The 27,476-nt window shown below is 59.6% G+C and overlaps 1 protein-coding gene across 2 annotated transcripts; it reads left to right on the top strand.

Annotated features, from left to right (window-relative positions):
- The first annotated feature begins 4,962 nt into the window (after positions 1 to 4,962).
- Positions 4,963 to 26,671, top strand: STXBP1 (syntaxin binding protein 1). 2 transcript variants are annotated; one of them, XM_037400043.1, is made up of 20 exons: positions 4,963 to 5,109; positions 16,520 to 16,569; positions 16,750 to 16,831; positions 17,192 to 17,268; positions 17,518 to 17,596; positions 17,687 to 17,790; positions 18,627 to 18,775; positions 19,185 to 19,269; positions 19,467 to 19,597; positions 19,993 to 20,100; positions 20,212 to 20,272; positions 20,905 to 20,970; positions 21,167 to 21,247; positions 21,364 to 21,502; positions 21,716 to 21,825; positions 22,004 to 22,105; positions 23,399 to 23,484; positions 23,783 to 23,937; positions 24,947 to 25,070; positions 26,350 to 26,671. In XM_037400043.1, exons 1-19 carry the CDS (start codon positions 5,073 to 5,075, stop codon positions 25,054 to 25,056), a joined length of 1,812 nt encoding a protein of 603 aa, XP_037255940.1. In that variant the 5' UTR covers positions 4,963 to 5,072; the 3' UTR covers positions 25,057 to 25,070; positions 26,350 to 26,671. The 2 variants fall into 2 exon arrangements, with proteins under 2 accessions (XP_037255940.1, XP_037255941.1); XM_037400044.1 differs by lacking the exon at positions 24,947 to 25,070 and having other exon boundaries at positions 4,964 to 5,109.
- The last annotated feature ends 805 nt before the right edge of the window (positions 26,672 to 27,476 follow it).

Here is a 27,476-nt window from a genome sequence, read left to right as displayed (position 1 = left end):
TATGGGTATGGCATGGGCACAGGTATGGATATGGCATGGGTGTGGGTATGGGTATGGCATGGGCACAGGTATGGGTATGGCATGGGTGTGGGTATGGCATGGGCATGGGTGTGGGTATGGGTATGGCATGGGCACAGGTATGGGTATGGCATGGGTGTGGGTATGGCATGGGCATAGGTATGGGTATGGCATGAGTGTAGGAGTGGGTATGGGTATGGCATGGGTGTGGGTATGGCATGGGCATGGGAGTGGGTATGGGTATGGCATGGGTATGGGTATGGCATGGGTGTGGGTATGGGTATGGCATAGGTATGGATATGGCACGAGTATGGCTTGCGTACAGCATGTGCATGGCATGTGCATGGGTATGGCACGGGTATGACATGGGTATGGCGTGAGTATGGCATGGGTATGGCATGGGCGTGAGTATGGCATGGGTATGGCATGGACGTGAGTATGGCATGGGTATGGCGTGGGAACAGGCATGGGCACTGGCACTGGCACAGGGTGTGAGAACTGGTCGGGGCATGAGAATAGGCACAGGCACCGGCACGACAGGGGCATGGCAGACAGCCTGCCTGCCTCGGGCAGCGGCACTAACATGGGCAAGGGGTGTGGGAACGGGCACTGGCACTGGCATGGCTGTAGGTGTGGACACCAGAACTGGTATGGGCATGGGGTACTGGCACTAGCATGGGCACCAGGGTGACCACAGGGTGTGGGCATGGGCACCAGCACCAGCGTGGGGCGTGCTTGTGTGTACAAGGCATGGGCACAGGACACAGGGCATGGGAGTGGGAATATGGCTTGGGCACTGGCAGTGGTATGAGGCGTGGGAACAGGCACTGGTATAGGACGTGAGAACAGGTATGGGCACGGGCACAGGCACTGGCATGGAGCATGGGAACAGGCACGGGCACCAGCACGGCATGGGCATGGCAGACAGCCTATCTGCCTCAGGCAGCAGCACCAACATGGGCAAGGGGTGTGGGAACAGGCTCTGGCATGGCTGTAGGCATGGGCTTAGGCACCAGCACTGGCATGGACATGGGGTACTGGCACCAGCATGGGCACCGGGATGACCACTGAGTATGGGCATGGACACTGGCACAGCATGGGGCATGTTTGTGTGTGCACAAGGCATGGGCACAGGACACAGGCATGGGATATAGGGCATGAGGATGGGAATGGGGCATGGGCATGACATGGGGCACAGGCAATGCCTCCCCAGCCCCTCCAGCTGCCTGCAGGCTTCTGCAGGGACTCTGGAGAGGCTGGGGGTTCTGCCAGCTGCCCAGCCTTCCTGAGGAGCCCACGTGTATGGGCACTGGACACCAATAAACATGGGAACGATGGTCTCAGCCCCTTTGGCACTGGTGGCTATTCCCAGTGGCAGTCAGGCCAGGATGCGGCCCTGGCTCTGCTCTTTGCTGTGGGATACCGCCAAGAGTGGTTTTCTGACCTGTAGGTTCTGCTCCGCTTCTAAACCCTGGGCAGGGACGTGGCGTCGCTTCATGCAAATCCTGGTGCTGGGTCACTGCAGCCACCACCCTGGCATTTGCACCAGGGAAAGGAAAAAACCCTCCTATGTCTGAACAATGATGAACAGCTGGAAACAGTGGGAAAACCCAAAGCACAGAGCCTGAGCCCCGCTTGCACCTGCAGCAAGGTACCTCTGCTCAGCCATCACCCCTCACTGACTCCAGTGAAAACACTGGACGCTTGGAGATGATTAACCCTGAGCAGCTTCACCCAAGGCAGCGCATGGGGACAAAGCAACGGGTGAGGCTGTGCCCTCCCTATCCCTGCAGCCACCTTCACTTGGGACACATTCCTGGCCCCAGGTGAGTCATTTAATGGTCACCAATTTGTCCCTGCCCGCACTGAGGGTGGGGTGGAAGCAGCCTGCCTGTTTCACACCCCCTGAGGATGGATGCATCCCCCAGCGGGATGAAGCCTGGGGGGTTTCCACCTCTCTGGGGCTCTGGAGGAGAGGACAGCCCCAGGGCTCACACAGTTTTGCAGAGACTCACCCTGCCTGCTAGCCAGGGGAATCAGAGGGCCCAGGGATACGCTCACACTCTTCCCCCACTGCCCTGTGAGTGCCCCTGAGCCCCCCAGTGCTTCTGGGGACTGCCTGGTCCCCGGGGAAGGTGGGCAGGGGGCAGTAGGAGCTGCTGGTGTTTCCCCCAAGCCTCAGGACTCAGCAGACTGTGGGACGTCCCCATTTTTCCCAGTTAAACTTATTTCCCACATCTCAACAGTTTTCAACTGAACTTTTGGGGCTGAAAAAGCCCAGAGCAAGGCCTCCCAGTCCAGATGCCTTAGGAGAGGACCAGCAAGGAGGAATCAGGATGAGGCCCCGGGGCTGCTTGGGAAAGCTTCTCCTACATCAACCCCACCTCGGTGCCGCAGACATCCTCAAACTTGTCATGCAGGAAAACCAGTTTCAGCCAGCTCCCTCCAATTTCTTGACCAGTCCCTCATCTTGCCTCTGAGCTCCCCCCGTTATTTAGGCAGGGTTCAATCCCATGCCAACAGCCACTGCTCCCTGCAGAGTTCCCAGCTGCCAGACCCGGTCACCCCAATTCACATCACCTGGACCAAACCAGCACAGGATGGAGCGAGGGGAGCAGCCACCACCCCTCCCCTCCCCCCCTGATGTTCCTTCTCAGCCCTGTGGTGGAAAGGGGGGATGAAGAAATGCTGGTCCCCTTCCCTTACCTGCAGATGGTGGCTCTGCTGTGCTGGGGGGGTCCAGGCTGCATGGCTCCAGCTCATGACCTGAAGCCCCTTGCAGAGAATGGCTCCTGGTGGTCCCCAAGGTCTATGGCCTGTGGCCAGCAGCCCATGGTCTCTGCCTGGGGGACCCACCAGCCCGAGGTATTTTGCACCCCAGCAAATGCCTTCAAGTGGGAACCAGCCTCCAGTCCCCCAGCCCCAAAGCCAGCAGGCTCCTGGGCATCAGGACGTGGGCTCCCCAGATCTGACGGGGCTGAGCCCATTCTGTCAGGAAGGCAACACCAAAGCATCCTTCCCACAGGCAGCCCACTCCCCACCCCAGCATCTGCGGGACATTTCTGTCCCTGCCCACCCAGCGCTCACCCCCAAAAGCCCCCCCCCCAAGCCTGGCACCCTGCCTCTGCCGGCACATCGGGGTGCTCAGCATTTGGTTGCTGATTTTTTGAACGAAGCAAGTGTTACTCTAATTTTTTTTTTTTCTGCCAGGTGTAATGGATGTGAGAACCAACTGGCTGCTGGGGAGCCGAGTGTCCCTGAGGGCAGAGAGGGGGGACATGGCGGGGACCCCAGCAGATGGGTCCTGGTCCCGGTTCACCAGTGGCTCTGTACACGTGCTGTATTTTTGCCTACAGACAAGTGATGCTCGGCCTCACTGGGAAGATTGATGGGGAGATGAGGAAGGCAATATAAATACCTCGCTCTTAAATAGCCTGCTGGTATTTATAGCCTGTGGTTGGCAGAGAGTCCGGCAGCTCTGACAAACTCAACTCCAGCTTATTTTTAAGGAAGTATTGACGAGAACAGGTTTTAAAGCAAAGGATCGAGACACACGTCTGCCTGACCTGGGGTTGCTGGGGGCCGACGCAGTGGGATGGAGCACTGGCCCTCATCACCCTGCTGTCCCCCCTACTCACCTTTGCCGTCCTCTGTCCCCAGGCACCCTTGTCCTGCCTCACCTCTGAGTGATGCAGTGGACACTCATATGGCCACACAGATATATATAAATATACATATATATATATATAAATATAAATATATATATATACAGACACAGACAGTATACCTGTCTGCCTGTGGAGCACGCTGCCGTTGGCTCGGGCTCTGTGCTAGCATCATGCCATTTCCCACCTCCTTTCCCATTTCCCCCCCTTCACCCCATCACACCCTGTCCAGCCCTTGGGGGGAGGGGGATGCACAGAAACTCTCAGACCCCCCCTGGCACAGCCAGGAGCCAGCTCGGCAGTGCCTGGCAGCCCGGGCACCCACCCTGCACCCTAGCCTGGCAGGAAAGCTCCCCCCCCGGCAGCAGCACCCGGGTGCGGGGAGTGGCAGCACTGGGTGCTGGGGGGCGCAGCCTTTGCCCCCAACATTTACAGCCCTGGCCATTGCCCATCTGCGAGTGGCTGGGGGGGGGCTGCCACCCCTGCGTGGTGGGTGGGGGCTGAAGTTACTCCACTGGAAAATAGACACCCCAGGGACCCCCGCCCCACTGCCTTCCCTGCTGTCCTGTGCAGGGTCTTGCCCCCCCAGGTAGATGCTGCAGGCCGGGGTGGGGGGCATAGTGTATGTTTGGGACAGAGCTCTGCTTCAGCAGAGCTGAGGCTTGGGGCGTGCGGGGCGAGGGGGGGCTTAGCGGTAGGTGCCAGGGGGTGCTGGGTGCCAGGGGGATATGCCGGGGGGTGGGGGGTGCCCGCGTGGGGGTCCAGGGTGCCAGGGGATGCTGGGGTGGGGGTGTGGGGTGCCAGGGGGATATGCGGGGGGATGCCGGTGTGGGGTGCCAGGGGGATGTGCTGGGGGGTGCGGTGTGGGGGTGCGGGGTGCCGGGGGGATATGTGGGAGGGTGCGGTGCGGGGTGCCAGAGGGACGTGCCGGGGGCGTGGTGCGGGACGCCAGGAGGTGCCGGGGCTGCGGTGCGGGGTGCCTGGCTTCGTGTCGTGGGTGCGGTGCGGGGGCGCGGGGTGCCAGGGGGACGTGCCAGGGGGTGCGGTGCGGGGGGTGGCAGGGGGATACGCCGGGGCCGCGTTGCGGGGTGCCAGGGTTCGTGCCGGGGTTGCGGTGCGGGGGCGCGGGGCGCAGGGGGCGCTCGGCCGCGGGCGCTGCGGCGCGGAGCGGCGCGGGGCGGGGCGGGGCGGGCGCAGTGACGCAGCCCCGCCCCCCGCGCGGTCAGCTGAGCCGCGCCGCGCGCCGCCCCCCGCCCGGCCCGGCCCGGCCCCCCCGCCCTGCGCCGCCCGGCGCTGCCCGCCGCCCGCAGCCTTACCCGGCGCTGCCTGCCCCCGGCCGCCCCCCCCGGACCCTCCCCCGGCCGCGGAGGGCCCCCCCGGCACGGAGACATGGCACCTATCGGACTCAAGGCTGTGGTGGGAGAAAGTAAGATCCGCGTCCCGCCGCGCTACTTGCGCACCCCGCGGGGGGGGGGCGGTATGGGGGGGGTTATGAAGATGACCAGGCTCCGGCCCCCCCTTTTCCGCGGGTGGGGGGATGCTGCGGATGCGCAATACGGACCCTCGGGGCGGCATCGGCGCCCGGCGGGGGACGGGGGAGGGGGCTTGGGACACCCCCGTGGGGACAGGCCGGCCCGGTGGGCTTGGGGGGGGGGACACGGGGCTTGCTGTCCCCGTCCGCGTTTTGTTTATTTAATTTTAGGGGAGGGTGTTGAGGCTGTTGGGATTTTTCTGCAGTGCTGAGGGGAGGGGAGGAGAAGGGGGGGCGGTGGAAGTAGGAGGGGGGGTAAAGAGGGAAGCGAGAGGCGCCCGAGCCTTCCCACCTCCCCGGTTCTGGCTCCGAGGTGGCCGAGGGGCGATCGCCTCATCCCAGCATAACGAGGAAAGCCCAATCGCCCCCCACCGGGGGTCTGCCCCGGGGAGGCGGGGGGGGGGCACAGGGATGTCCGGCTGTGCAGACCCTCCTGCACCGCCAGGCCGCCCGCCTCTCGGCTTTGTCTGCCACAAATCCCGCTGTAATGGTGATATATAATTTTTTATTTATTTTTTTTTCCCCCGGACGTGACTCGGCTTCCGTGATCCCGGGGCCGCCGTGCCCCCCCGGCCTCCCCCCCGGGGCATTTCTGCGCCCTTGGGGCGGCGCTGGGCCGCGCTGTTTCGGGGGGGGGGGGGGGCGGAGGAGCAGCCCCGGCTCCGCTTCCTCCTTCCCCGCTGGTGCAAGGCGGTATTTTTTTCAACGTCTTGATAGCGGGGGGGGGAGTTCTCCAAAACGCCCGAGGCTGGGAGGGGGGTGGTGTGTGTGTGCTGGCGGCTCCCTTCCCCCCTTGCAAAATTAAAGCGAAAAACTCCGCATTAAGAAAAACCAACTAAATCCAGAGCAGGAACGGCAGGAACCGGTGGGAAGTTCCCGGGTTCCCGCAGCCATGAAAAGCCCTTCTCGTCCCTCCCCGCTCCCCCTGCGTGATTTATTTCCGTGGCATCGCGGCCAGCGGGGGGCCGGATCGCCCTTTATTATTTTTTTTTTTTTCGGGGCGGGGGGTGCCCCTGGGTGCAGCCCCCGCGGGTGCGGTGGCTCCGGCCGCGCTGTGCAGCGCAGCCCTCCCGCGCAGGCTGCAGATGGTGCGGCCGGGGCTGGTGGTGTGATCGGGTGGGTGGTGATGTGATGGGGAGGGGGGGATCCCCCTGGATTCATGTCCCTGCTTTGTTCCCAGCCATCACCTGCCCCGGGGATGGGGGGCTGCGCCACCCCCCTCCCCCCCCCCCCAGGGTTCTGCATTGGGGGTTAGAGCCCAGCCCGCTGCAAAATGAAAGGGAAAAGCCAGGGAAATGCCCCGCTGTTTCTCTGCTGCAGGATCAGCTTTGGGGAGGGGGGAGGCTGGCTCTTGTGCTTGGCTGGGTTTTCTTTTGGGGGGGCTGGTCCCCTCGCCTCCAAGGTGGGCAGAGGGGCAGCCCCCAGCCCAGCCGAGCGGCGGGGGGGAGCTGGACCAGCTGCCCACATGCCCCCAGGCAGGGCCGCATCCAGCTCATCCAGTGCCCTCGCTAACCAGGGGACAGGGACCAGCGCCACTGCGTGTTCCTTATTTTCATTCATTGTCTCTCCGCTGAAATAGGCTGGGAGAGAGCACACACACACACACACAGAGGTTCAAGGCAGCATCATGGAAATCTGGCTCAGTCCTTCCCTTCAGGGTTTTTTAACCAACTGCTCTGTTCTTCCCTGAAAAACATCATTCCAGATTGAAAATGATAGCTGGGCATCAGTGCTGTAGCGGGGCTGCCGGGGAAGCGTGGGTGTCTGGAAGGAGAGAGCAGGGTTTGTGCAGGCAAAATGCTGCATAGGAGCGAAGGACGGGGCCCTCGGAGGAGGGCCCTGCGGGGTCCAGCCCTCCCCTCCTGCCGGAGCTCGAGGTGCTCCTTGGGCTGCCATGGGAGGCTTCTGGGTTTGATGGGCTCAGCTCCTGCCTCGAGGTGCTGTTTCCAGCTGGAGCTGCTCCCCCAGAGTCAGGAGCTGCAGGGTACCCAGATCTCCCCCTTCCCTGGGCACCAATGCAGCTGGCACAAGGTCTCCCCGGCTCTCCCTCACTGCACCAGCCTGCTCCCAGGCAGGGATTCCCCAAAGGTTTACCTGCAGGAGAAGATGCTGGTTCATAAGGAGCAAAAGGTCCAAGCCTGGGGCAGGGTATCTCTGCTGGGCTCCCTCCGGAGGAGGGTGGGAATGATGCTGCCGCGTTGCCATGGCTCGCTCTGCCAGGCCCCCCCTCTGGAGCTGCATTCTGCCCTGGCTTCCCTCCAGACCCGGATTAGTCTTCTGACCAGCTGGTGCCATAACAAGACGGGTTTGAGAGGCCCCTGGAGAGGTGGGAGGGGGTGGCAGGGGAACGAAGTGGGTGAGTGTTGCAGGAGATGGACAGAACCGGATTGTCACCCCCCCAGAGCTGTGGGGTGTGTGCTGGGGGGCTGTCTCTGTGCCTCCCCGCAGTCTCCAGCAGTGATGGCTGCATCCCTCCAGGACTTGTTTTCATCTGACTGGGCTTGGACCTGAGCATGCTCAGCCCTGGAGGTGATGCCCGAGGACCAGGTCCTCCTGGTACATCTTCTTCTGTTCCCTCTGCGGCTACCTCCCAGGGAGCCCCATTGAAGAACCAGTCGCTTTGTTCTGGTACTGGTTTAGAAAATTCTCATCCAAGCATGGGAAGCAGTCCCCACCTCTGATGACACCCATCCCCAAATCTTCATCTAACCCCCTTGCCACATAGACATTCCTCCCATCCCTTCATGCCCCAGGGCCTCCTTAGATCTTCTCAGGGCAGCCTGCCCTGAGCTTCCCCTGCCTGGCTGGGTCCCTGCTCTCCTGCAGCACCCTGCAGTGGAGAGGAGGAGGAGGCGGCTGGGTTTACTTCATTGAACTATCATCAGTGAGGCAAGACGAGCTGTGCTGCAGGGGTGACACCTGTGCCATGTCTGTCCCCGTGGTGGGCTGGTGCAAGACATGTAGGCAGAGCATACAGAGGTCATACGTGTGCTGGATCTGAAAACCCCTGGACCCCCTCACCTGTAAGAGGAGAGAATCCCCCCCCTCAGGGCTTCCTTTTGCTCAAGTCACGGACAGATGGGAGAGGCAGAGCAGCGCTGGGATAAAGGAGCGCCCTTCCAGAGACAGCAAGAAAACACCTTTCCCCCAGGACAGTAGCTGATCCTCCCACAGAGCACCCTTGTCTATTCATCCTCCTGCAGAGGCGGCCTGTGCCCAGCTCCTGCCTGCTAGAGCCACACCAAGGAGCCCCACAGTTAAAACCTGCCTGGATGAGGTCTGATGGCCCCTCAGCACCCATGTGCTGTGTCAGTTGGGGTCCCCATTTGTACCTCTCAAGGGTCCACCGCCACCTGGGGATGTGATAACTCAGGGACCCAGGCTCATGTGGAGCTGCACATGCTGTGCTGCACCTCCAGGGACAGGGAGGAGGCACTGGCAGGGCTGCCGGCCAGCTGCCAGCCTTGGGGCACAGCCTGGGGACCTGCCACCCATGTGTGACTTACCCAGGCTGCTTGGGGCACCTCACAGCTCCCACCACCCGTTTGCTGAGGGCACAGGGAGACTTTGTGGGCCAGATGCTGCTCATTGAGGATACTCCAAGCCCATCTCAGGAACCAGGATGCCAGGCTCGTGTGCTGCCCCAGAGCCAGGTCTGGCAAGGTCTTTGCCAAGCAAGAGAAAGAGGCGGCAGCAAAAGGCGCAGGGCTGGCTGGTCCTGGTGGGACCATTGCAGGGATGTGTGCTGCATCCTCCTGCCTGCACAAGGGCAGAGCCTTCAGCCCTGCCATGTTCTCAGCATGACGGTGCAGTGGATGGCTGAGGAGGAGAGGGTCTCTGTGCCCTGTCCCCCATGGGTGGGAGATCCTGAAGCCAGTCGCATCCTGGGCAGCCCACCGTCCCAGTCCCCAGCTTTGGGGAGTCCTAAGGGCAGCTGCCTGCCTGAGACGTGGGTGAAGGAACAGGCGCTTGGCAAAGCCTCTGCTGGGGCCTTTGGCTCTGTCACCAGGGTCTGTCTCGCCTCCAGTGTTGGCTCTAGGTTGGAAAAGCTTGAAAAAATAACTGCAACATTCAAGGCTCACCTTCACACACATTGCAGAGCAATTTCAGGCTTCAATCTGTGGTCTGCACCAGGGGCTGAGAAACACTTTGCCTGTATGTGACCATGGAAGGTTACCAAGAATGACAAACCTCACTTTGGCAGGTCTGCATCCACCCACCAGTGTCTGCATGTGCAAGAAGGTTGAAAAAGCCACCGACATAGAGGGCATGGACTCTTTGCCTCTTAGAAAAAAAAAAAAAAAAAAAAGGGGTCTGGGTCTAATTCCCCTGCACCTCTCAGGAAAAGTGTCCCAGGAGAGATTCCCTCCCTCTTCCCACAAAATCAACACATTTAAAAAGAGAATCATTGTCACATGGCTTATAGCTGCACACTGAGAAGCAGATGCTGCGTCCACCAACTCACGGTGCGGGAAGGAACTTGGCTGTTGTGCTTTGGAGAGTGCAGAAATAGATCAAGCTGAAGGTGCATTAATTTATGGGCTTCCACATTGCCCATGCGCATACGCAAACACGTGAATGTGTACACGCACACACTGACACATGTGCTATAGGGTCATTCATGGGATGGAGTCCATCAGATGGTTTGACATTTGGCCACTAAGGGAGCAGAAAAGACCATTCAGAGTTGGACCAGCTACCCTCCAGCCTGTCCCTGGTGTCCGTGTGGGCACAGGAGACCAGCCCAGCCTGAAGAGCCCCAATTTATTGATGTGCTGCTCCCTCTTGGTTTAAGGCAGAGAAGAGCCAGCACAGAAAGTCATGGCCACATGCGTAGGAGAGCGTGACTTACCCCTGGGAGAGGGTCACCTCCCCTCCAGGATGCCATGACACCCCATATGTGCTGTCCTGCTGCAGGGAAGCACTTGACACGGAAGCACTGGCAACGCTGGCTATACCAACAGCCCCGACAGCCAGGTACAGCATCTGCTGGGGATGGAAACACCTGGTGGAAGAGGACAAATGTTAGTGAGGGGTGATGCCTTCAGAAGGGACCTGACATGGTCTGTGGCCCGTTGACTCTGCCCAGATGAAGAAACTGCTCAACTCCCAGATCCTTGTGCAGACCTGAGGAGATGGTGCCAGGAGTGACCCGGCAGTGAAAACCTGTGATTTTACCCTGATTCTCCAGTGCTGTCAGTGAGAGCGATTCATGGGTGTGGAGATGCATTTCATTTCCTGTATTTCCCTTTGGGTGTGCTACTCAATTTCTAAAGACTTCAAGACCTCCAGGTCTCTGTCCTTCTTTCCAGGCTGTGCAGGTTTCCCATGGCTTTGGCTGGCAGATATAAATACATACATCCTTCACGAGAGCCGTGCAAATAGGAAGAGGAGGAATTAATCACAGGTTACTACGATTACTGTGACTAATCCTTGAAGCTAGAGCCACAGCAGCAAAGCAGCACTGTGTGGTTCCCCGGAGTAGCACAAATACTGGTGTGGCTTTGACACGTGGCATGTTTCACCAGCGGCTCTGAGGGAGATGTGGTGCTGCTCTGGATGTGAAAATACCAACATTCACCTCATCCAGGGTTGGGGAAGGAAGGGACGAAGCTTAGCCTTGGCAATTCTGCCCATTTCAGGAGTTATTGCAGCTGGATGGCACCTGGGCTGCACCACTAGCAGGTTGCTACATGAGGTTATGTGTCCTTCAGAAAGGCTGAGGTCTTCCAGGTAGACACCAGAAATAATCCAGTGAGAGAAATAGATGTTCAGGACACAGACTGCCAGAGAGGAGATGTTTGAGACTTGCTTGCTTTATGGACACAGCAGTCTCCAGGCTCAGATCGTCCCTGAGATGGCTCTTAGCTGCACTGAAGGACATCAGCTAGGCTTTGCCTCCTGTAAATGGAATTATTCTCTGTGCACTGAATGGGGCTGATGGCCTTCCTGCCATCCTGCGGTCCGTAAAACCTATTTTATTAGGGACTGCTTGGGGATGGTACACTGGCACCTAGAGATCCCTCACTGAGGATGTTCAGAGGTAGATATGTGCTCCACTACATTCAAACGTGGTTGTATCTATGTAACATTCACACTGTCTTAAGCAATTAGTTAACGAACCAGCAAAAAGGCAGTTGCCAAGCCAACCCAAAGCCAAACTTGATTGTCTTGGAGATGCACTGTGACAGCTTTTTGAGAGAAGTGGGTCTTGAGCAAACCTCAGTGTGGATTTCTGAGATCTGGCTCTCCAGAATATTGGATCCCAAAACAGATGATACATGAGGGGAGTGAAAGGACTGAACCCCACCTGTGACAGGGAAAAGCCCACGGTTAAGACCACTCATCTCTTCTAGGACCTTGGGCAATTCCTACAGCCTGCTGCCCATCCGTAAAGCAGCTCCATCTTCTCTCACCACATCAGGCCAAGGTGTGCAGCCTGTGAGGTCCTGGGACGTGGCAGTGAAGGAGCTTTTCTGAGCAGCAGGAGTCTGGCCTCCTGTGTTGCTCCAGGAGGGAAGGGCTTGGCCATCACTGCTGGCACCGGCCAGGCTTGGGGCAGCACTAGAGCAGAAATGTCCCCTGGCTGTGGCATCCCTTGCCTGCAGCATCCTTCACCCATCCTGGTGCTCCAGGGTGAGGTGGTGGCCAGGACAAGGTTTTACTGCTTCCTCCTCCGTGGAGAAGGTCGGGGCTGCTCATGATGTTTCAGGCTCTTTCTGAAGCAGGATAACGGGGCTGGGACATCCCCAGATGAGTCCATCTCAGCACAGGCTGTGTTTGGGCGCAGCTTTGCTGGTGTGGGTGCAAGTGGTGGCAGGGTTGGTCCCTCTTCCCCCAGGACCAGCTGGAGGCACGGGGCTGGTTGCTGTTGCCATGAGCCAGCGAGGCAAGGCAGGCCTGGAGAAAGGCTGCCTGGCCAGCTTGGTATAAATAACGCGGGCTAAGCCTCTTGGAGTGACGTATGGGCTTGAGTCCTACTAGGCCACCGTGTCACCAGCTTCTGGCCCTGCTTGGAAACAATGCAGTGGGTCATTTCCATGCCACGTGTCACCCCAAGAACGAGGCTAACTGCAGGCAGTGGGCTGGGCGAGGTGGTTGCTCTCAAGCCTGTTATCTGCATGATGGCACTGTTAGGACCGTATTACTGCAGTGCAACGGAGGTCCTCCATCCACAGGTGGGATGTGCTTCCTTGTCCATGTCGTCTCTACATTGGAGGAGAAGTCTAGAGCTATTTGTATTGTCTGTTCTTGGTAGAAATTGTCATTAAAATTCTTCCAGCCTGAAGGAAACAGATGAAGTGTGGTAGGTCCAGACAAGCCAGGTGTTGAAGGCACTGGGTGAGATACAGATACACGTTTTGTTCCCCTCAAAACCCAGTTTATCTCCAAGATTAAAAGCTTGACTGTGAGCACCACTGACTGAAGTTAGAGCCCAAAAGTTCCGGCTGGCCAGACGGTTTGAGTATATGGGTGGGAACAGCTGACCTGCTAATGTAGAGACATGAGAACAGTGCTCACCTCCTGCCCAGCTTCGCAGCCACAGCAACACAGACAGCATCCAGCCCCACTGCTAGCAGCCACGTTAGCCAAAACAGCCCCAGGGAGCAGCTGGCACCTTTCCACCTTGAAATTCCCACATCTTCCCCCTTTCCTTGCCAACCCTGGCCACAGCCAGCATTTAGCATTGCCCTCTTGGTCCACCCAAGAGCTAACAGACTGCTTTTCCCTAACCTGGGGGTTTCACGGCTGCTGCAAGGACACCCAGGATGTCATGGCCATGTCTCCTCCAAATGTGACACTGTGATCTCAGGCTTTTCCTGGGGTCTGTGTGTCGTGCCCTCCTGGGCTTTGTCATGGCCACAGAGCCTCTTTGGAGGATGCTCTGTGGATCTGCCTTTCCTGACCCTGCGTGGGCTCTGAGCTGGCTCTGGCAGCTGGTGGACAAGCAGCTCTTTGGAGCCAGATCTGAGCCATGGTCAAGGCAAGAGAAGATGCTGGTTTAGGGAACGGCTGTGCCTGTCTGCAGCCCAGGCACAGGGCAGCTCTGCAGCGGGGCTGGCCCCTAGGGCTGATGGGGGCCTGTTGCAGCACTAACAAAACCAGCATCTTCCCAGGTTAACTTCCATAAGCAGTTCCCCCGCCTTGCCCCAGCACAGCCACCAGTCCCCCTGCAAGGTTTCAAAAGTCCATCTACTGTCCATGCTGTTTCTCCACCCTCTTCATGCCAGTCCACCTGCTTCTTGCCTCTGCTGCATCTGGATTCTTCCTTCTCCAGGCTCCTCTCCCAGCCAGCCTCTCCTCACCTGGCCCCCTTGCTTCTCCTGGGACCTCTCCTACATCCAGGGCACTCTCTCTCTATATCTTCCAGGTTTCTCTTCATCCAGTGCTCCTCTTCCATCCCCCTTAGAGCTATTTAACTCCTTAGCAGGAACCAGCCACAGCTGCACATCATCCACACCAGCCAACCCACCGCCCCTGAAGCCAGCCCACAGCTGCACATTATCAATGTTAATTAACCTGCCTTCGTTCCTCTGTAATTCCTCTACAAGGGCCTACCTCAGACCAGGGGATGGACACCCTAAAACTGCAAAGCTCAGAGCAGTCCTCCTCAGAGGTGCCCAGCTGCTGCTCTGGGAGGCCCATCTTGGTGTCAGGATCAGGCCAGGGGACATGATGGTGCTTTTTGCACGGGGAGGTGCACAGCCAGGTAGATGCTCCCCCCATCAAACATGCACACACACCCCCTCCAGCTCAACCCCTACGCAGGCGATAGAGAGACTTCCCGCAAAGCCAAGCACTGAAGATGAAATGTCCCCTGCAGTGGCTGTCACAGTGAGGACAAGCTCGGGGGTGGCTGAGGCAGCTTTTTGGGGTCCCTTTCCCTGCGACCCTTGCCGCAGCAAACAGAGGGTGCCATGAGCTGAGCTGCTGGGGCCTTTGCACCATGCCTGGGCCCCAGGTTGCTCCTTCCCAGCCTCCTTCTTCCTTCCCCTCCTGCCCCTGGACCAAAGTGGTGTTTTCCTTGCAGGGGCAGGATTTCTGCCTGGCTGCTCCTGACCCCTTCCCGGGTGGTACCGCTGCCCCGGCACGTGGTGCGCCACCGCGGTCCCCTGTGCTTTGCCCCCCGTTGTTGGCGACTGAGGTGGTTGGTGTGGGATGGAGGGCGCGTGCGTACTGCCTTGTAAACAGCGCTGTTATTTCTGGATCCTTGCTCTGGGGAAGGAGCCAAATGTGAGTAATGAAAGGAAGAGGAGGGATGCGCTGGCATCCCTCCCTCCCGGCCCTGCTTGTGCACCAGCAGGACTGAGAGGGGACCAGAGAGCAGGACCGGGGACACACGGGCAGCCCTCGCTGCTGGCTTCTGCCCACGGCAGAGGACAATTCCCGGCTCACTTTTTTGCTGTGTGGGAGATCTGGATTTGGGTGGGCAGCACACATGGGTGCAGGCAGCAGGATTTACCCCCCAGCAGTGTCCAGCTTGGGGGCTCAAGGGTATAGATTATCTGTACCCCGTTACCCTCCATCCCCCCTTCCCCACACCTGCACCCCCTTCACCAATGATGAGGCTAAAGGATGTGACCAAGAGCAGGCAGAACCCCAAGTTCATGGCCAGCATCCTTCTGAGGTTCCCCCAAGGCAGATATTGCTGGGAAGGAGATGGATGTGAGTGGTGGGAATGGCTGCCTCCAGGTTTTGCAGCAGGACAGACAGACCAGCGATGCTCACAGGCTCCTGTTCTGTCCCTGCTGGCACTATGTGCTGCGGCTCTGAGCCCCTCTGGCAGCCTGGGAGGTGTTCCAGCCTCACTCAGCACGTGAAAACACTGCAGTGTGTTTGGGTGCTAGCATGGTGAATGAGCCCAGCAGCATGGGGAAACCACAGGGAGCATCATCCCGGGGGGCCGGGGCCAAGCTGAGCCTGGCAGGGTCCCTCTGCTCTCCTGGTGAGGCTGCCCCATGCAGCACAGGGCAGCTGCCAGGCTTCGACTGTCCCTGAGCCGCTCGTACCCGTGCAAATCCCCAGTGGGGGTAGGAGCTGGGAAGATGAGGTGTTTTGCCCAAATTCAGCATCACCCAAAAGCAGGAGTTTCTACGGCTGGGTGCTCCCAGGGCAGTCCCCCCTGCATACGACCCTCACGCCTTATTCCAAACAAGGGACAAATTTAGAATCCTTTAGATTGGAAAAGACCTTTAAGATCATCGAGTCCATTTAGACCCCAAACTGCCCCCTGTAAACCCAAACGGATCTTTACCTGGGCGACCAGCACCCTTGGGGTCACTGCCACAGGGGAAGCTCCCAAGGCTGAGGCTGGCAGGGTGACACCCTCAAAAATGGGCTCCCCACAGCTCACATGTTTTCTAATTTAGAAACATTTCTTAATTGGCTTTTAATTGGCCATTTGCATCCCTGTCCCTGGGACCAGAGGGAAAGCCAGGGAGAAGACACGGTTGCAGAATTTGCTCTGGGCTCACCCAGGCAGTTCCCTGCTCTGTGAAGGCTGATGGTTCATACACCAGGGTAAAAAGGGGTTTGGGGCACCTCATGGCCCTGCACACAGATGTTTAGGCAGCACATGTGTCTGGCGGGACAGGCACCTATTCTGGCAAGGCTTGAAACCCCCTTCCTGCAGCCCAGCCCCAAAAGGTAACATCACCATCCCACTGCTGGGACCACCTCCTCGCATGGCCTTACCCTGCATCCCATGGGGAGCAGCCCTGCAAGCTGCCTGGGGCAGAAGCAGGGTGTCTGTGCCTGGGATTGGGGGTGCCCCAGCCCTGAGGGGTCCCTGGGGTGCAGGGGGGGACCTATGGGTGCTGTCGTCCTGGCTGGTTGCATAAGCCCAGCAGCCACAGGAGGTGAAATGAGATGGCGGGGGATTACAAGGAGCAGGCTCAGGCCGCTTGATTCTTGTTTCTAAAAGGAGCTCTTAAGCTGCTGCTGTTTTCCCGATGTTTTGGATTAGGCCTGAGACATATGGGGTGGCCCCCAGGCTCCCCAGAGGGACCCCCCAACCCTCTGCCAGCCTGCGGCCCCCCACCGGCGTGGGGTCCATCTGTTAGTGCCAAATGTGAGAGAAAACTGGGTCTGGGGGGGTGACCACCCCTCCCTGGGTACCCCAAACCCACCCCCCATCTCCCCAGGCCCCCAGGAAAGGCAGTGGGGGAGCGGGGCTCCCCCTGGCCCTACAGATGGGTGGGGGTTTGGTGCCCCCGGCGCAGACCCCACAGCTGCTGGTGGGCCCTGGCGTGTTACAGGGGGGAACTTGGGGTGCTCACCCCACCCCGCACTCCCTCTCTTGCAGAGATTATGCACGATGTGATCCGGAAAGTGAAGAAGAAGGGCGAATGGAAGGTGAGTTCAAACCTTGGGGGGCCCAGGAGAGGAGGAGGAGGAGGAGGAGGAGGAGGAGGAGGAGGATGGGGAGGAGGAAGCAGGGGAAGGGGGTAGGTGTGGGCAGGGAGCCCCCAAGGGTGGGGAAGGGCAGTTCCCTGGCTGCCTGCCATGCCCCCAGCTCACAGCCCCTCTCCCCAGGTGCTGGTGGTGGACCAGCTCAGCATGCGCATGCTCTCCTCCTGCTGCAAGATGACCGACATCATGACGGAGGGTATAACAAGTGAGTACCGGCTCCCAGCTGTCTCTCGCAAGCCTCACCACGAGGAGGGCAAAACCTCCCCCTGTACCCGGGACCTGCAAATGCAGCTCCAGGCTGGCACAAGCCAGGCGAGGTGGTGGCATGGCCCCCACGCACCCCCCTCCCACTTGGGATGGAGACATGCTACAAGGACTGGGACAGAGCGGGGACAGCCCTGGCCCCAGCTTCTGAGTGGGCAGGGATGAGTGGCTGGGGATGTTTTGGACATGGGGTGGCTGGCAGGGCTGGTCCTGTGCTGCTGTGGGACATCCAGTAACCCCACGTAGCTGGGTGCCCCTGCCTGCACCCGTCCCTGCCATGGTGCCTGTTTTTTCCCCCTAGTTGTGGAAGATATCAACAAGCGCCGGGAGCCACTGCCCAGCCTGGAGGCTGTCTATCTCATCACCCCCTCCGAGAAGGTGAGAGCATGGTGTGGGGTGTGGGGGCATGGCCTTTGGCTGCGGGGAGGCAGGGGGATGCCCTGCTGGGATGGTAAGCCATGCCCATGGGAAGCGTCTTGGCCCCAGTGAGACCAGCGGTGCCGCCTGGGTGGTGGACCAGAGGTGCAGAGCTTCCCCCGTGCCAGGAGGAGGGAGGACCCTGGGTGACCCTGCTGAGATGTTCGCGGTGCCACCCTGCCAGCTCGGCTGGTCCCTTCTCTCTTGCAGTCCATCCACTCCCTCATCAATGACTTCAAGGATCCCCCCACCTCCAAGTACAGAGCTGCCCATGTCTTCTTCACTGACTGTGAGTACCCAGAGGGGAGGGAACGTCCCTGTCGGTCAAGCAAGTGGGGATGGAGAGATGCTGAGCGCTGCCCTCCTCCTCCTCTTGCAGCCTGCCCCGACGCCCTCTTCAATGAGCTGGTGAAATCCCGTGCCGCCAAGGTCATCAAAACCCTGACGGAGATCAACATTGCCTTCCTCCCCTCTGAGTCCCAGGTGAGGCTGGGCTGGGGACCGACCCCACCGGGGTGGCCCGGGGATGGGATGGCCGGGGGATGCTCTGGGTCCTTCTCTAGCTCATGGGGGTTTGTGTAACAGCCTCGCACTCCTCTCTGCCGGCTGTCTCCTCGCCGCCTGCTCGGCTCTTCCTCGCTGTCTCCTTTGATTACTTCTCAGGGCTGATCCGCTGCGGGGGATTTAGCCGGCGCCACACTTTGGCCCTGTGCCGGCAGCCGCATTGGCCAGCTCTGTGCCGCCCCAGCACGGCCCCTGCCAAGGGCACCGGGGAGCAGCCCTGTGCCATCTGCCCCTGCTGGGGACATGGGGATGGGAGGGACAGATGGTGCCAGACCTGCTTGGTGCCATTAACCCTTCAAGCCTCAGCATTTCTGGGGAGACAGGCAGGTGGAAGATGACCTCTTGGCATCTCCACATGCAACCAAATTGGCTTCTGGTTTTTACCAGGGGTACGGCTGGGAGCGGCATGTCCCTGCTTGTCCCAGGATCTCTGGTACCCTGTCTGGGAGCAGGTGGCTGCTGTGGGCAGGGTGTCTCCTGCCTCCTCTGCTCGCCCTGAGGGCTACACATGGGTAGGGACCGTGCCATGGAGTGGGAGCTGGGGAAGGCATCAGGGTTCAGGGCTGGCAGCCAAACACCCAAGGGATGCCGTGAGCATCACTGAGCTCCCCTGCCTGGTCCGAGGCTCAGCTGGGGACCTTCATCTGGGATTGAATCTGGTTTCCAAACCCACTGGGGTGTCCTGTGGGGCTGCTCCCCTCCGGATGTCACCTGCAGCGCATCCCCTCTAACCTCCCTCCCGCTGCACCTCCCAGGTTTACTCTCTGGATTCGGCTGACTCCTTCCAAAGCTTTTACAGCCCCCACAAGGCCCAGATGAAAAATCCGATCCTGGAGCGCCTGGCCGAGCAGATCGCCACGCTGTGTGCCACACTGAAGGAGTACCCAGCTGTGCGGTACAGGGGGTAAGGGCAGTGGGGTCTGCACCCCTCCAGGGACCTGTCCCCTGCCCCAGCAGCTGGGGCCGTGCTGAACATGGGGCAGGGTGAGGCAGTGCTGTGTCAGGTGCTGGTGAGGATGTGGGGATGGAGGAGGTGGTGGGACGGACAGACATCCGCGCTCAGTGTAAAAACAGGCTCAGACCTGAAGATGCTCTGGAGAGTGGGGGGGGGTTGGGACTCTAAAGTCCAAGTGGCACCAAGGCAAAGTGGAGCACCCCAGGGAGAGACGGAAATGGGCATCGAAACCTACTCAGGTCCCTCCTCTCCTGCGAGCCAAGGATGTTAACGCAGGGAAACCAGCAGCTCCTCCCCATCCCATGCTGGCGAGAGCCACCCGTGCCAGGGAGCTGACCTCTCCCCCTGCCTCCTCCAGGGATTACAAGGACAACGCCATGCTGGCACAGCTCATACAGGACAAGCTGGACGCCTACAAGGCTGATGACCCCACCATGGGTGAGGTGAGCAGGGATGGTGCCAACAGCCCCGGGGGAGGATGCTCGGGTGATGCTTCACTCCTAAAGTCCTGCTCGAGCTCTGCCACGTGGCAGTCGTAGATCCCGAGCAGGGACCCTGAAATGGCCCTGGCTTCCCCTGGCTGCCTGTGGGGCTGGAGGAGCCCCCGGCCCGGCTACTGATGGCTTCCCCGGCTCTGCAGGGGCCAGACAAGGCTCGCTCCCAGCTCCTCATCCTGGACCGTGGCTTTGACCCTGCTTCCCCGGTGCTGCACGAGCTGACCTTCCAGGCGATGAGCTATGACCTGCTGCCAATCGAGAACGATGTCTACAAGTGAGTGCAGCGCTGCTGTCCCCCCGACCCCTGTGGCCCCCCCCGACCCCAGCCCTCAAGTGGGATTTGGAAGCATTCCTCCATCCGTCACAAGTAATTGGTTGGGAGGAAGCATTCCTGCCTGCAGTCTGGCAGCCGTGGTGGGCAGGACGATGGAAAAGGGGCTTTTCTAGCCTTCAGCCCTTGGCCCCTTCCTAGCATTTAGCAGTTGAAGAGGTATGAGAAGGCAAGATGTGAAAACTGAGTTGAAATAGCTTTGCCTCGCTGCTGGCAGAGCCAAGAAGATTCCCCATGTCCTCCCATGTCCTGCCCCCCTCCCTAGAGCCCAAGCAGTGAGGAGATTGTTTGCCCCCCCAGCCCTGTCCCCATCATGACGGTCCCTGCCCTCTTCCCAGGTACGAGACGAGCGGCATCGGGGAAGCCCGGATTAAGGAGGTTCTCCTGGATGAGGATGATGACCTGTGGGTCACCTTGCGCCACAAACACATCGCCGAGGTGTCCCAGTGAGTGTCCCAGTGGGCGGTGTGCCAGCTGGGTGGGATGTCAGCTTGGCATCGTCACCCACCCCCATTAGGGTCTGCTCCCCGCTGACAGCTCTGCCCTCCTCTCCCCAGGGAGGTGACCCGATCCCTGAAAGAGTTTTCTTCGAGCAAGAGGATGAACACAGGCGATAAGGTGACCTGACTGCATCTGCGAAGCTGGGGACAGGCACCTGGGGGACTCGGCCACAGGCTGGCATGTGGTGAAGTCTCCTGGGGGACTCCCAATGAGGACCTCTGCAAAGTGCCCAGGGTGCTCAGGTCCCTGACGGGGGGAGATGGCCGTGGGGTGCCAGCCCTACATCCCAGCCTGTGGAGACAGAGTGCCCTGGGAGGGCGCTGCACCGCAGGGGTCTGCTTGGTCCAAACACGGAGCCTGTGCACCTCGTGCAGCGGCTGCCCCTGTCGCCAGCTGGTACTCTTGCGGAGACCCCAAGCTGGTCACAGTGAGGAGACACAGGTGGCAATAGGATGTAGAAGTGGCCAGTAGCTGAAAGCACCATCTCGGCCTCAGCCAAGCGCACAGGGGTCCGGGGGGAGGGTCCTCAGCGTATTTCTCCCCCCAGCACTCCAGTTTGCAAAGCTGCAGACCCCGTCCCTGCCCCTCAGCCATAGCAGAGACCTGGCAGTGCCACAGCAGAGACCTGGCAGTGCCACAGCAGCACCACCAAACCCCCTCAAGGGGCTCGTGTGGGGGCAGGGTCACCCCTCTCTGCTTATGGTCCCCAAGTCCCTGAAGTTGAGTGACCGCGTCCCCTTTCCTCGCAGACCACCATGAGAGATCTGTCCCAGATGCTGAAGAAGATGCCGCAGTACCAGAAGGAGCTCAGCAAGGTACGAGGAGGGGGGGGATGTCTGCAGAGCAGCTGGCACTGAGCCCACCCAGAGAACGGGTGATGGCAGCTCTCCCCAGAGGGTCCCTGGCCACGGGCAGGGGCTGAGGCTGGGGCTGAGGCTGGGGTGGTGGCATGGGGACTCTGGGCTGCTGCCCAGCACTGTGAAGGTGACTGCACCACTCGTGTCTCCCCAGTACTCCACCCACCTGCATTTGGCTGAGGACTGCATGAAGCACTACCAGGGCACGGTGGACAAGCTCTGCCGAGTCGAACAGGTACCAGCTCCCCCAGCCCCCCAGCCACCATGGGGACAATGGGCTGGCAGCTGCTGCCCCACAGCTCAGCCCTGAGCCATGGGTTGAGGGGTGATGAGCATGTGCGTTCTGTGCAGGACCTGGCCATGGGCACCGATGCTGAAGGTGAGAAGATCAAGGACCCCATGAGGGCCATTGTCCCCATCCTGCTGGATGGGAATGTCAGCACCTATGACAAGATCCGCATCATCTTGCTCTACATCTTCCTGAAGAACGGTGAGGACACGTGCGCACGGGTGGGCAAGGCATGCAGGCAGCTCTGGGTGGCAAAAAGCTCAGGGTTCAGCCGAGATGAGCTGGATGGAAAAGCTCAGCCCCGTCTCCCTGGTCACCATTGCGGTCAGGGTGTACTAAGGTGGCAATGGAGGGGCTGTGTCCCCACCGGGAGGCATTGCCCAGGAGGACACCATCTCTCCATTGCATTTCCAGGTATCACTGAGGAGAACCTGAACAAGCTGATCCAGCACGCTCAGATCCCAGCAGAGGACAGCGAGATCATCACCAACATGGCCCACCTCGGGGTGCCCATCATCACAGACGTGAGTGTCCCCGTCCCACTCCCCGTGGCCCTCCTTGCCCCCTGGAAGGACCATGGCACCTGCTGTTCTATGGGAACCGCGTACCCCCTGGAATGTCCCCAGCACCCCTCCGGGGTGGCCCTGGTCCCACCACCGGAGCCCCTGTGTCTTAGGGTGTCTCTGTGCTTTTTCTGCCCAGTCCACCCTGCGCCGCCGGAGCAAGCCTGAACGGAAGGAGCGGATCAGTGAGCAGACCTACCAGCTCTCTCGATGGACCCCCGTAATTAAGGACATCATGGAGGTGAGCCAGCACGGACAGGGATGGAGCAGGGACCCTAGCACTGCTTGGGAAGGGACCTGCAGGGAGCTGGCTGCCTCCAGCCCAAACCCTGATGCCTCTCCCCCACACATACCCTCCATGCTGCTCGCTGCCTGCCATTGCAACAAGGTTGGGATGTTTTGGGAAGCTTTCCTGGCCCCCACGTGCGTGCTGGCCCCAGGTGGCATGCATGGCCCCGTCTGGACTTGTACAGTGTCCCTGCAATACAAAATGCAGCAACAAACTAGTTGCTCTTGTGCTGCACCCTGTGCCATGATGGTCACATCTGGGTGGCCTCATCACAGCATTACCCGTGTCCCAGCCAAGCCGGGGGACAGGCACGGCACCATTCACCCCTGCCCACAGGCACAGCTGTGCCTGTACCCATGGGAGCTACAAGCTCTGCACTTGGGTAGCACTGGGCAGAGCCAAAATGTGATTTTTTTCCAGGCTCTGCCTTCCTCCTGACCCACTCCCTCCTGACCCCTCCTCGAATTGGGGCAGCGGGGTTTGCCCAGAGCCGGGGCATCCAGGCACCAAAACTGCTCCCCAACACAGACATTTCCCACCTGCTCAGACAGACGGACCGACCCTGGGGACACATTTTTTTTGGGGGGGGGTGTGTATTGCTGCAGCTCAGAGCCACCCCTGCTCCCAGGCACCGATGACAAGCAGAGCTGCAGCTCTCTCAATTTCCGAAAGCACACAGCTCTTGCCTTCCTCTACCACAATCCGTGCAAACCCTCCTGGGGTGGCTTCATGCCCAGGACACCCTAAACCTCATCCCCAGGACCAGAGGGAACTGCACAGGGCAGCGACATCTCACCAACATCTCCCAGATGGCGTTAACCCTCCACCACTGATGAAAGCAAGAGCAGGTCCCTTACTGTGTGGGGGGGTGTGGATCACAGGTGTGAAGCTTCCAGCTCAGCTCATGCCCCTGAACTTGCAGAAGAGCATCTTTCCTTCGCCCTGCCCCTTACCCTACCTCCCCAGACACCCCCAAGCTGAGGGCAAGCCTCACCCCCTGCCCCACGCTGCAGCCCCCCTGCACTGTCCCTGCCTCACAGCAGCCAAGCACCACCCTCCTCCCCCTAAGTGCACCCTAGTACAGAAACACAGCCAAGTTGTTCCAAAAAATTAAGCTATGCAAATACATGCAAATGATTCCTGACCCCCTTGGGCCAGTCCTGGGCGTAGCCCTGCAGAGGGGCTCCTGGGCCAGGGGCCATGCCCAGCTCCTCACGAACCCCTGATGTGGGGCTCTGCCCACAGGATGCCATCGATGACAAGCTGGACACCAAGCACTACCCGTACATCTCCACCCGCTCCTCCGCCTCCTTCAGCACCACTGCCGTCAGGTGGGTCCTGCGCCCCATGCCCTCCTCCTGTACATTAGCACGTATATCACCAGCTGCATCCATCCCTCACCTGCCCGGGGGGGCCGTACCCGTTGCCAGGTCTGAGCTGCTCTGCGGTCACTCAGGCATCCCGTGCCTCAGTTTCCCTACCTGTAGCAGCGAGTGGCACTTGCGGCTGGAAAGCTTGACTGTACTTGCTCTAACAGCAATGTGGGAGCTAATTAATGCGTGATTTAGTGAAAATGTGAGCTCAGGGTTGCCTCGTGTCCATCCTTCATCCTTCTTTTCCTCTCTTCAGTGCCCGCTATGGCCACTGGCACAAGAACAAGGCTCCCGGTGAGTACCGAAGTGGCCCCCGCCTCATCATCTTCATCCTGGGCGGTGTCAGCATGAACGAGATGCGTTGCGCCTACGAGGTGACACAAGCCAGCGGCAAGTGGGAAGTGCTAATAGGTGAGTGAGGGTCGGCGCCAGACCCTGCGCCCCGTCGCGCTGGCTGCTCATCCCACGCTCCCTCTGCCATCCCGCAAATTCCCGGCTCCAGCTGACTGCGGGAGCTGGAACTCTATGGAAAGGTCTTGTCCTGCCGCCCAGTGTCACCCCTGTGTCCCCCCCTCCGCAAGGACAGGGTACATTGTGCCCCCCCACCCACCCCTCCGCGCCCCCGGTTTTGCTCCCATCTTTCCCCTCCCTGGCTGGTTTTGTTCGAGCAGAGCTGGGTGAGGGGGTTTTGCAGGTTGAATTGCTCCTGTTGCACCCGTGTTGCACATTCATTGTTGGGGTCAGGGAGGAAAAACAAAATAAAGAGGCGTGTGACACTGCACGCCAACCCCAGTGTGCCCTGTGCACGCAACAGGAGATGCATTTTCCTGTTGCACACGTGCTGTATGTCTTGTTGCACATGCAATGCAACAGGAGATGCGTTCTCCTGTTGCACATGTCCTGCACATGCACAACAGGTCGTGCATTGCGTGCTCAGTCTCAGTACCCTGGCTATGCTCCCAGAGGAGCCATGGGTCAGGTGTGGAGGATGCGGTGGAAGCCCTGCCAGATGTTAGCAAGGAGCTTTTAGGCCCCCTAAAATTCCCTTGGAGAAGCGCAGCTGGATACACATCTTGTAGGGCAGGGGCAGGAGCCCCTCACCATCTCATCTGGTCCCTGGATTCTTGCCTGGGGTGTCTGGTAGAGCCTATTGCTGGCATTTCATCTGCTCCTTGTATTCCCCTAGGAGCAGCAGCCCCCTCTTCATCATCGGCCCCCGGCCGTGTGCCCCCGCCACTGGACCACCACCATTGCCCAGCTCCATCCTGCCTCTTGCCCATCTCATCCCGCGTCTCTCCGGGGACCATCTCCTGCATGCGCCTGTGATGCTCCGGGTGGCAACCGCGTCCTTCCTCACCCCGAAAAATGGTGGTGGTGGGGGTCTTGGCGCAGCCGTCAGCCCCGCTCTGTTCTCCCGCAGGTTCTACTCACATTCTCACTCCCACCAAATTTCTCATGGACCTGAGGCACCCCGACTTCAGGGACTCTACTAGGGTATCATTTGAGGATCAGGCTCCAGCAATGGAGTGAGCCAAAGAAACCAAGTAAAGGCAGCTTACTAATGAAAAAGAAACTCTTCTTCCCCGAAGGGTTTTCTTTGATTCTTCCGTTCCTCCTTTCTTTAATTATTATTTTGGGTTTTGTTTCCGTTTGGTTCTCTAATAAGACAAATGCTTGCAGTTCCTCCTCCCAGGTGGAAAAGCATCCAGTGCCGCTCCATCATCCCTCTGCCATGTCTTTCGGCCAGACCTGGCCGGCTCCGTCATGCCATGAGTTCCCCCTCGCCGGGGCCGGAGGGGCCGGGGGCGGCGGGGTCGGGGTCCTGCCTGCCCAGTAGACGCGTCCAGGGCCAGGCAGGGGGACGGAGCCCCCCTGGGATGCTGCCTGCAGTGGGCAGCTGGAGTGGGGCTGGGGGTTTGGCGCCCAAGGGAGAGCATGCAGCGGTGGGCGCATGGTGCAGACCCCAGCACTTGGCCCAGCTCCAGCCCCTTGTCCCCTACAGCAAAGGCTGGGTGCTGCTGTGACCCCTCAGCTCTGGGGTGTGATGGGGCTGAAATCCTGAGCCGATGGGAAAGCTCAGGTTTGCCTTTGTGGCTCTTGGTGCCCTTGGATGGGCAGGACTCCCTTGATGTTGCAGACCCCCGAAACCCATGCTGGGGTTTAGCTTCTGCCAGTGGTTTTGCCCATTAAAGACCCACCATGACATCCCCCTGAGCCACCGCTGCCACGAGCTGGTCCGTGCAGAGCCAGAGAGGCTGCCAGGGTGGCACGGTGGCACGGAGGGCAGGGGCCGGGCAGCACGGCGGGAGCCACCGAGCCAGGGCCAGCAGAAGGCGAGAGCCCTTTTCCTCCTCCTCTCCCCTCCCACCCACCTCTGTGACCCAGCGATGCTCTGTGCAGGCAAGGAAGAGCCGGGGGTCCCCGCAGAGGGTCCCTCTGTGCCCGCCTGCTGCCTGCCCGCCCCTCCTGCCCCCTGCACCCCCTGGCTTTTTGGCCAGTGCCTCCTGCATCCCCAAAGGGTCCAGGAGTGACCCACTGCATGGGCACCTCCCGGCCTCTGCCTCATCCCACCCTGCTCCATGCATCTCCTTCATTTCTCCTTTTCCGTTCCTTTCCCGTTATCCGCACCCCCACACACACCCCCACCCCCCATAGACATACATTTTCTCGCAAGCATTTCCACCGGCATGCGGGGCCATCGCCGCCAGGTAAGGCCTCGCCGGGGGGGATTTGGGGGACAGCGGGGCCGGCGGCCGGGGCACAACAAGGGGGGGTGGTCCTGAAGCCATCACTGATGCTCCCCCACCTTCCTCTGCTCCACAGGGTCCACGCACATCCTCACCCCACAGAAACTGCTGGACACGCTGAAGAAACTCAATAAAACAGAGGAAGAAAGCAGCAGTTAAAAGGAAACACCGCCACCGACTCGATGCCGAATTCACCTTCCCTGCTGGGCGCCCAGCCCGGGGTGCCATCCTGCACCCAGCCCGGCCCAGCTTTCTCTCTTGTTCTTGTGTTGGCCCCCCTCTCCCCTCCCACTGCCTTCCCCATCTCATTTTACCCACAGGGAGGGGACAACAGCCAAAAAAAAAAAATATATTAAGAAAACGGATGCATTGTGTTTAAAAGAGGAAAAGAAAAAAAATTAATAATCTATATATTTGTAGCTGCAGCTATCGGAAGCACCCAGGAGCTCATTGCTGAGTAACCCATCTGCCCATTGCTAGCGAATGATGGCGATGAAAAAACAACAGAAAAACCCCACCTTTTTCTGAAAGCGGCTCCTTGTTGGGGTTCTTTGTGGATTTGGATGGACAGCGGGGGGGACAGATGCGCACCCCCCCCCCAAGCCTCTGCTTAGGCAGGCACCGCGGGCTGGGCTCGGCTGTCACGTCGCTCTTGGCTGGGGGTCCCCACCGCTGTCTGCTGTCCCTTGTCTTTTTGGGGTGGTGGGTGCTGCTGCTGGATGTGCACGCCAACATCTGGCTTGGGGTGTGTATGTGTGTGTGTGCGTGTGCGCGCACGCGTGTGCACCCGGGATGCTTCGCGCTGCTGCGATTCCCATGTGAAAAGGGACCAAAATGGTCAAAACATGGAGATGGGGCCCGTTTGCTTGCACGGCTGCTCCTCTATCCTGCTGCAGCCTGGCCTCCCCCTTTGGGTATTCCTTAAAATGCATATATATATATATAATAAAAAAAAATATTTTTTTTTAATATATATATATATATCTCCATCCATCCCCATGGAAGCTCGGTGTCCCCACACCTGGCTCCGCTCATGTCATCCCGTGGTGAAGCGTTTCTGAGCGTGCCGTCACCCCGAGGCACCCCCTCTCCTCCGGGCCCCCCCCTCTGGACTCTGTGTATATTAATGACTGTGTCTTGTGACGTTCTTACAAGCTTGGTGTATAGTGATTTAACCAAACCTCTGATTTTAGTTGGTTTTTT

The sequence above is a fragment of the Falco rusticolus genome, chromosome 9, assembly GCF_015220075.1.
Source record: "Falco rusticolus isolate bFalRus1 chromosome 9, bFalRus1.pri, whole genome shotgun sequence".
NCBI lineage: Eukaryota > Metazoa > Chordata > Aves > Falconiformes > Falconidae > Falco > Falco rusticolus.
This window is presented reverse-complemented; position numbering and strand designations above follow the sequence as displayed.